This window comes from Babylonia areolata, chromosome 12 (genome assembly GCF_041734735.1).
Source record: "Babylonia areolata isolate BAREFJ2019XMU chromosome 12, ASM4173473v1, whole genome shotgun sequence".
Classification (NCBI taxonomy): Eukaryota; Metazoa; Mollusca; class Gastropoda; order Neogastropoda; family Buccinidae; genus Babylonia; species Babylonia areolata.
In genome coordinates, this window is record NC_134887.1 from 3,863,501 (window position 1) to 3,873,500 (window position 10,000).

Here is a 10,000-nt window from a genome sequence, read left to right on the forward strand (position 1 = left end):
CAGACACAGACACACACACACACCGAATGATTATTTCGAAATCCGAAATTGGGGTGGGTGGGTTAGGGGGTGGAGTAGGGGGTGGGGGTTCAGGCACTAAACAGGTCTGTACATCTGTCGACCTGGGAGATAAAAAAAAAAAAAAAGAGAGAGAAAAAAAAAAGACTGCTATTCAAATCACCAGGTGCTTTGACCGGGATTCGAACTCCGGAACCTTCGTAATGAAATGTCCATCGCTTTTAACCACTCGGGTGTTGCACCCGTCGTTTGATCTGTAAAGCAACCCCCTGCCCCCCCCCACCCCCCCGCCCACACAAACACACACCGTCCCCTTGATCTACAGAAGCACTTAGCATAGAAAAATAAATATTAAAAAACCCAAAAAGCCGGACCATTCATACGCACAGAACGTGCAATCATGAAGTTCACTCTCCCTCCCACCGGCGAGTGGAAATATTGTCATCGGGCGCTGTGTTTGAAGTGGCCACCTGTGTGACCATCGTTTCCAGTCTTTGTCTCGCTTTATGTTCCATGCCCCTTTCCGTTCAGATGTGTTCATCTGCTGGTTTCGGGCTGCTGGTTCCGGACAAAGGTGATGGCTTTCATTCCGAGTGAACAAAGGACGAGCAAGCTGGCTATCTGGTTTTGTTGTTTTGTTGTTGTTGTTTTGTTTTGTTTTGTTTTTTCGGCGGGGAACAGTGTCTATGAAAATGCTTCATTAATGAAAATTATGATGGTTGTTCATCATCTTGTTCGTTTCCCTGAAGCTTTAGCGTTTCTGGTGCTGGCATTATGTGTTGTATGTGTGTGTGTGTGTGTGTGTGTGTGTGTGTGTGTTGTATGGTGGTGGTGGTGGTGGTGGTGGTGTGTTTGTGTGTGCGCTTGCGTGCGTGCTCTGTGTGTGTGTGTGTGTGTGTGTGTGTGTGTGTGTGTGTGTGAGAAGAGAGAAGAAGAAAAAGACACAAAAGAAACGTGAGAATGAGAACAAAATGAAACAGCGATACATAATTTGAATGTCTAAAGTGTGAACGTTCAATTGAGGCCGTACTAGTTTTACCTGATACATAATCCAATAACATTTCCGGCTACCCTACAAAAGAATACTATTCATGGGTCCCTTTTATTATGAAGTCTTTATATATAATCATGCCCCTCCCCCTATCCTAATGCAACTAACTCGTTTATCCAACCCTCCCACAAATGCTGTCTCTTATTACTTCATGAAGATTCAGTTTCAAAATACGGTACATAACATTTTCTGAAACTAGGTTACTCATCTTTTAAGCAAATTTTTTTTTTTTTTCAATGCTGACTAGCGAGTGAAGAGTTTACGCTATGCTCATGATCTGTTGCTTTGCGTCTTGGTTGTCTACCTATTCTGCTTTTGAGCTATATTGACTGAAAACTATGTAGATTCACACGACTTAATTTTTTTCTTTACAGCACATCATTGTAGGAAGAGAGATAACGTAGAGCACGATACGATAGATGTTTTTCGAAAGTCCTTCCCCATTTGAGGTGTACATAATACCATGTAGACAACATCGCACCATTATCATAATATAATTCTGTAATTGTATCTTTTATACACAATTTATGTAGTAAATTCGGGCTTGTCTCCGAGAGCGCTCGACCAAATAAAGCAGCACTATCACTGCGCAGTTTTAATTTGATTCTTCCTGCAAGGACTTACAAGTTGTCACAGGAACAACTTTTGGCGAGGGTGATCTTTTCGGTCATCTAATGCATGCTGCAAACGGAACTGAATCGTTCACCGAAAATGACTAGCGTAGATGACAGTAAGGTCAGTGAGAGGGTGGAGGAGAATGGTTGGGGTGAGGGCGTGATTGCGAACCAGCGCGCTCAGATTGCTTTAGTGGAGGTTACTATGGCATGCTTCCATTATAATTTTTCCAGTTCATATCATTTGCAGAAATTTGCAATTATATTATATTTTTTTATATTTGGCTCAACATTGACTTGTATGTGGTGTATGTGTTGTGTGTGTGTGTGTGTGTGTGTGTGTGTGTGTTGTGTGTGTGTGTGTGTGTGTGGGGTGTGTGTGTGTGTGTGTGTGTGTGTGTGTGTGTAGGTTGTTGATATTTCTGTTGTTCACATACCATTCTTAGAAGTAAAACACATAACCACAAAAAAGTTCCGTGAATGCATAAAAAGTGGACCACACATGACATTTGCAGTGAGTTGTAATGCTCCTCACCCCTGCGACTCCCCTCAAGGACCCCACTCCCACACTATCCCAGTTCATTTTAACTGATAAATCAAGCAAAAACTCGCTATCCTTACAAAGAAGTAACTCTTTCAATTTGATCTCTTCTTTCACTATTACTATCTCTTCTCTCTCTCCCGACATGCTAGAGTGACGACGTTAACACGGTTTCCACCACGTTCCTCTCACAACAGCAGCAAGGTTCCTCTATCGAAGAGGGCCGAATTGCAAGAACCCACAGTTCTCGAGGCCGGGCTTAACGGCTTGGGTCATCAGCACCTGGACATCGACGGTTGTGAGAGGTGTAGAGGGGATTCTTCCGTATGATGAGTAATGTCAATATACAGTGGATACGTGTTTTTGTCTGATTGTGTCCGTTTGTGTTGTTTGAGTTTTGTTTCAAGTAGGTTGTGTGATGTGGTGAGTGTTTTTTTTGTGAGCTGGGGTTATGTATTTGTTAGTGTGTTTTTTTTTTTTTGTGTGAGCGAGGTGGTGGTGTGATGTGATAAGTTGATGACTGTGTTGTTTCTTTGTTGCTTTTTCTTCTTTTGTTTTTCTTATTTTTTTGACGAAAATCAATAACCATGCTTACATCATTTTTTTCTCTCTCCTCAATTATATGATAAAAGAAGATTTAACGAATAAACCTAACTAGTTCACGAGTAGATTAATACATAAGAGCCATATGATCGTATCAAACATAACTATTTCATACACATTTATTGATTGTTTGTGTGTAGTTTTTGTGTGCACACGCATTTGTGTGATTGGGTGCTCATGCGCGCGTGGATGCGTGTGAAACAATCTACATATCATTTTTTTTATCGGATGTGATGATAATGTGGTTTTTGTGGCCTTGGAAGTGGGGGTGATCTAGTACATTCGCTGCAGACAATGTTCCTTTACCGTTACATTTTCAGACGACATTCCCCAAGTGGTTCATTTAGTTAGTGCGGTAGTGCATGATGCATAATGGGAACCTCGGATTAATATATTCATAACGAAATTGACTATGCGTTAGCACACCAATCAAGGTGTTGGGGGGAATGGGAAAAAAATCGCGCGAGCTGTTTGAACAGCGTCAGATTCGTAGATTCTCTCTTCCTGTGCGCGTTACTCTAGGCTCACTCCACTTATTTGTATACATTCTTCATTTCATATTGCTACAATATGATATTTTTTTTTTCATGTTTCGCCCAACACATTGTGCACCTTGTATGCATGAATAGCCTGCGATACTGTTTTTGTCTTCATTTTCGTTAGAGTTATGTGTGTGTGTGTGTAAATGTGCTGTGTGTTTGTGCTCGTGCGTGCGTTGTGTTGTAAATTGTTTGTGTTGTGCATGCTATGTGTGATTTCGTTGTGAATGTTGGCTGTGCAGCTTGTGTGTGCAGGTGTGATATGAGTGTGTCATTCTATGGACAGTGCATGCCAGTTTGTGGGGTCCCTCCCTTTTATATAAGTATCGTGGTGTGGTAGAGTGGTGGTGTGTGGTGGTGTGCGATGCATGCAGTGGGTGGTGGTGAGGTGTGTTGCGTGAGTGAGCGGTAGTGAGGGTAGTGTGGAGAAGTAGAGTGACTTTGCAGTAATGAAGTATGTGAAGCGAAACGAGAAACTGAAACGAAACGAACACTAAATTTATCTCACCTAATGAGATGCAAGTAAATGCTTTTTCCACCACAGCCTTTGGCAAGGTAAGTGAAGATGAGAAACACACACACACCACACCCACCACACCACCCTCACCCACCCCCCAACAAAACACTGCACAATTCCGTTCTCAATACAGAAAAAGCAGTACACATAAGGAATTTCTATTAAAAATGTAGAGTAATACTATTAAAATTTGACAAAACTCTTTGATAGAGTGATTTGTTAGGGGAGGGGTGGTACATACACAACGTCACATTACAAGGCATTCCTCAGCGGGAAACAGAATGTCAGAGGGGTATCAGGAAGAAAACGGACATAAAAAGAGGTCAGGCTGAGACGAGATGGGTGGAGAGAGAGTGATGATTTCATTGGGAAGTAGAAGAGAAGCGGAAAGTAAAGGTTGGGGACCAAGTGTACGTGTGGTGTGTGTGTGTGTGTGTGTGTGTGTGTGTGGGGGGGGTTATATTGTGTGTGTGCGTGTGTGTTGTAGTGTGTGTGTGTGTGCGTGTGTGTTGTGTGAGTGTGTGTGTGTGTGTGAGTGTGCACGTAGGTGTGTGTGTTCGTGTGAATGAGTGAATGAGTAAGTATGTGTGTGTGTGTTCGTTCTTTTGTTTAACGTCTATCCACCCTTCTGATTTTAGACGAAAATCCACCATGTCCCCCACCCCATCCATGCCTTAAATCATCACTACTTTCCCTGTTCCTCTCTCCTCAATTAGCATAAAAAAAAGAATATAAACGAAATAAAACAAACTAACTAGTCAACCAGTAAGATTACAACAGAGAGCCAATGAGGCTCGTGATCAAACACTGAACTATTTCAAGCACAGTGTGTGTGTGTGTGTGTGTGTGTGTGTGTGTGTGGTGTGTGTGCACGCGCGCATATGTGTGTGTGTGTGCGTTCATGCGCGCGTGTGTATGGTGTGAAAGCAGAATGTACAAATGAATGCCGATGTTTTATAGTTATCGGTGATGGTGATGATAATGTGAGAGTTTATTGTGGCCTTGTGACTAGTGTCCGTGTCTGGGTGATGCGTAGTACACATTCCGCCTGCATGACAATGTTCCCATTCCGTTACTTTTCAAGACAGACATTCCACCAAACGTTCTCATCATCATCGAGTATATGCAGGTAGTCATGAGTGCAAAAAATGGGGAACCTGGACTAAACATAAAATAATAAAAATGAATAAAGAAATAGTGTAAATATTGCAAGAAATATAGCAAACCATATATAGATATGTGTGGGGGGGAAAATCAACAGAAACAAAACAAAAATTTCGCCAACTTTATAGATATCAGATATCTGGATGTCTCTCTCTCTCTCTCTCTCTGTATGTATATATATATATATATTGCATTTGGAATGAACTTCCTCTTTCGCTTCGTCAAGTCTCCGCACTCAGCTCTTTCAGGTCTGGCCTTAAAACCCACCTCTTCCCAAGATAGCCTCCCTTCCCTGCCTCTTCCTTGTCTTCAATTTTCCCCAGTTCAGAGTTATGCATGCGTGTGAATGACTGATGTGAAAATCGCTTTGATTTGTCTCTGCGCAAGATTTAGTGCTATGTAAATACTGATTATGGTTATCATTATTTATTTAACAGCATGACAATGTTGGCTTGCTGCAGACATTCGGAGCAGGGTTCCCCGACTCCATGAGGCATCACCTGGAACAAGGCATTGCCAGGGTGGCCAAGGTCTGCCAGGTAAAGGACGTGGTGGAGACAGAGAGGGGGTGTGGTGCAGAGACAGGGAGAGAGAGAGAGAGAGAGAGAGAGAGAGAGAGAGAGAGAGAGAGAGAGAGAGAGGGAAGATGAGAAGCGAAACGAAACGAAACGAAACGAAATTTTATTTCACCAGGGTAATGAGATAAGCAAGTACACATGCTTTTTTCCACCCAGCCCTGGACAAAGAGAGAAAAAAGAAGAAAACACACACACACACACACACACACACACACACACACACACACACACACACAAAACAAGAAAACAAAAAACACGCACAAATTCGCAGTTATCAAGTACAAGAAAAAGAGAAGAAAAAAAAAGAAAGAAAAGAATTAAGTACTATTAAAAAAAGAAGAAGATAATAATAAAATTAAAAAAAATAGACAAAAAACTTTAAAAGAAGGAAGTTAAGGGGGTTAGGGGGTGGGGGGTGGATAGTCCATCGACCACAAACAGAATCACATACATATTCGCACACTCGGGGAAACAAATGTTACAAGGGGAGATAGGAAAGAAAAAAAAAAGAAAAAAAAAGAGAGGGTAGGAGAGAGAGAGGGGGGTGGGTGGGGAGAGAGAGAGAAGGAAGATGGGAAATTGGGAGAGGGTAGGAGAGAGAGAGCGGGGGGGGGAGAGAAGTAGAGAGGGTGTGGGAGAGACACAGAGAGAGAGAGAGAAGGAAGATGGGAAATGGAGAGAGGGTAGGAGAGAGAGAGGGGGGTGGGTGGGGAGAGAGAGAGAAGGAAGATGGGAAATTGGGAGAGGGTAGGAGAGAGAGAGCGGGGGGGGGGGGGGAGAGAAGTAGAGAGGGTGTGGGAGAGACACAGAGAGAGAGAGAGAAGGAAGATGGGAAATGGAGAGAGGGTAGGAGAGAGAGAGAGAGAGGTGGGTGGGGAGAGAGAGAGAGAGAAGGAAGATGAGAAAGGGAAAGAGTAGGAGAGAGAGGGGTGTGTGTGTGTGGGGGGGGGGAGGTAGACAGAGAGGGTGGGGGAGAGACAGGGAGAGAGAGAATGTAGAGGAGAACTTGAGGGTGGGGAAGAGAAGTAGAGAGGGAAGGGGAGAGAGAGAGGGGGTCGTGTGTGGGGGGAGTTGGGGGGGGGGGGGGAGAAGTTTCGAAACGAAACTGAATGGAAAGAACACAGCGGAAGGAAATGAATGTGGATCAAGAAGACAACTTAAAAGAAGACAACCAGAAGAAAACTTAGAAGACTGTCGACGTGGAGACTGGAGCAGACGAAAACTGGACACTTCACAAGAAGACAGCGCCATTTCTGCGTCAGAAGACGATGTCGGAAACGACTGAGGTCGGCACGCTAACATTAATTAATTAATTAATCTAATGAGACATCTGCTGCCCGGCTCGTCCTCAGAAAGAAAAGATCTGAGCACATCACTCCTCTTTTGCAACATCTCCACTGGCTCCCTGTCTCATACAAAATAAAATACAAGATCAGCACCTCTATGTTATTAATGTATTCACAAATCTGCTCCTTCCTATCTCTGTGGCTGCCTTCACCTCTACACTCCATCTCGCTCTCTATGATATATGTGTGTGCATGCTTGCGCATGTGTGTGTGTGTGTGTGCGCGCGCGCGCGACAGGCGGTGGTGAGCAGACGGGTGATGGCCATGGTGGACGCAGAGTACACCTATCTGAACCCCGCCATCAGCCTCTTCAGCCTGGCCATGATGTGTGTCTGCAACCCCTGCCCCGCCACGCCCCCCTCGTCTTCCACACCTATCAGAACTACCTCAAGGTAAGGGAGGCCACGCCCCCTCTCGTCTTCCACACCTACCAGAACTACCTCAAGGTAAGGGAGGCCACTCCCTCTCTCGTCTTCCACACCTGTCATAGCTACCTGAAGGGGGGCTACGCCCCTTCTCGTCTTCCACACCTGTCAGAGCTACTTCAAGGTAAAGGAGGCCACGCCCCCCTCGTCTTCCACACCTATCAGAACTACCTCAAGGTAAGGGAGGCCATGCCCCCACTCGTCTTCCACATCTACCAGAACTACCTCAAGGTAAGGGAGGCCACGCCCCCTATCGTCTTCCACACCTACCAGAGCTACCTCAAGGTAAGGGAGGCCACGCCCCCTCTCGTCTTCCACACCTACCAGAGCTACCTCAAGGTAAGGGAGGCCACGCCCCCTCTCGTCTTCCACACCTGTCAGAACTACCTCAAGGTAAGGGAGGCCACGCCCCCCCTCGTCTTCCACACCTGTCAGAACTACCTCAAGGTAAGGGAGGCCACGCCCCCCTCGTCTTCCACACCTGTCAGAACTACCTCAAGGTAAGGGGAGCACCGTCTTCCACACCTGCGGTGGGGGTAGTTACTTGCCTTACTGAGCGGGTTCCGCAGTCACGCGCGCACGCACACACTCTCACACATACACACACACACACACACTTACGCGCACGCACACACTCACACAGGCACAGGTACAGACGCGCACGCGTAAACATGAGCACACACACACACGCTCACACGCACTCACTCACTCACACACCGAATCTCGGTGACGGCGCCTGGTGGGTAAAGGGTGGAGATTTTTCCGATCTCCCAGGTCAACATATGTGCAGACCTGCTGGTGCCTGAACCCCCTTCGTGTGTATACGCAGGCAGAAGATCAAATACGCACGTTAAAGATCCTGTGGTCCATGTCAGCGTTCGGTGGGTTATGGAAACAAGAACATTCCCAGCATGCACGCCCCCGAAAACGGAGTATTGCTGCCTTCATGGCAGAGTAAAAACAGTCTGGCTCCGCGACCAATATGTTATCGTCATCAGTAAGGGGCTTAGTAGGTGGTTGTCATGAGGACGTTCAATCAGATCGGGCACAACTGAACACCACCGAAGTGATTCAGCAGCAGTGCAGGGTCTCCTCTGGTGTGTGACCTCCTGGCGACCTGACATCGATATGTTCCCTGTGTCACTGCCGACGCCGGGACGGCGACAGACGAGTTTCCGTTTTCCAAGGAGGCGTCACTGCGTTCGGACAAATCAGTATACGCTACACCACATTTGTATGGTAGATGCCTGACCAGCAGCGTAACCCAAAGCGCTTAGTCCGGCCTCGAGTGCATGCATGCATGTGTGTGTGTGTGTGTGTGTGTGTGTGTGTGTGTGTGTGTGTGTGTGTGTGTGTACCTATCAGAGTAGATTTCTTCTACAGAATTTTGCCAGAGAACAACACTCTCGTTGCCATGGGTTCTTTTACAGTGCGCTAAGCGCATGCTGCACACGGGCCTCAGTTCAATTGTCTCATCCGAACGAGTAGTCACTCAGATCGATTTTCCAGTCAAACTTGGAAGAAAGGGCGAGAGCGGGATTCGAACCCAGACCCTCACGGGCAGATGAGCGTCCTGACCACTCTGCCATCCTCCTCCAAACGACCCCCGGGGTGTGGCTGTGTATAAAGAATTCGGACTGTGCGGCGTGTGAGTGATGCAGACGGAAACCGTGCAGCTGATGGGACAGAACAAACAAACACTTCTCCGTTCGTGGGCTGCAACTCCCACGTTCACTCGTATTTACACGAGTGGAATTTCACGTGTATGACCGTTTTTACCCCGCCATGTAGGCAGCCATGCTCCGTTTTCGGGGGTGAGCATGCTGGGTATGTTCTAGTTTCCATCACCCACCGAACGCTGACATGGATTGAAGGATCTTTAAAATCGTAAAAACCTCCACCCTTTGTCCACCAGGCGCCGTTACAGAGATTCGAACCCGGGACCCTCAGATTGAAAATCCAACGCTTTAACCACTCGGCTACTGCGCCCGTCCAGCAACAAACAAACAACAACAACAACAATACAACAGCTAGAACACAACAACAACACAACAACAACAACAACAACAACAACAACACAACAACAGGATACAAAAAAACAAGAGGAAAAAATTAGGAACCCATTTGGGAGAGGAGAAGTGGAGTACAGCAACAAACAAACAACACAACAACAACAACAACAAAAGCCCTCTGTCCCCTCCTGTCCATGCACAGAGTACCCGGGATATTCTGGACAGGGACCTACAGTTTGCCGACACCGCGGGCATCGGGTTTGGCGCCAAACTGGTCCGGGGGGCTTATATGACCAAGGAGAGGAAACTGGCTGCCACCTGCAGCTACCCTGACCCTGTGCAGGTGGGAAGAGTGGTGCTGTGTGTGTGGGGGGGGGGGGGAGGTGGGGGGATGGTGCGGGAGGGGGGGGGAGGAAGGGAGGAGGAGGAGGAGGAGAGGTGAAGGTCAGGAAGACGTGATATGGTGTGGGCAATAAAACTCAGCGGTTCCCCCCCCCCTCCCGTACCCCCCCCCCCACCCTCTCAAGACGGAATGAGCAGTGTTGACAAAAAGGCGTGGACATTCACTCCGTTAGTCACACAGAGGAATGGA

The 10,000-nt window shown here is 46.6% G+C and overlaps 1 protein-coding gene across 1 annotated transcript in view; it reads left to right on the plus strand.

The window, feature by feature from the left end:
• LOC143288240 (hydroxyproline dehydrogenase-like) overlaps positions 1-10,000 on the plus strand; it is a 35,542-nt gene that overhangs the window by 14,506 nt on the left and 11,036 nt on the right. The window contains 5 exon segments of the mRNA XM_076596591.1: positions 4,143-4,166; positions 5,509-5,586; positions 7,209-7,310; positions 7,313-7,843; positions 9,611-9,751. Of these exon segments, the coding sequence (XP_076452706.1) occupies positions 4,143-4,166; positions 5,509-5,586; positions 7,209-7,310; positions 7,313-7,843; positions 9,611-9,751 (876 nt within the window).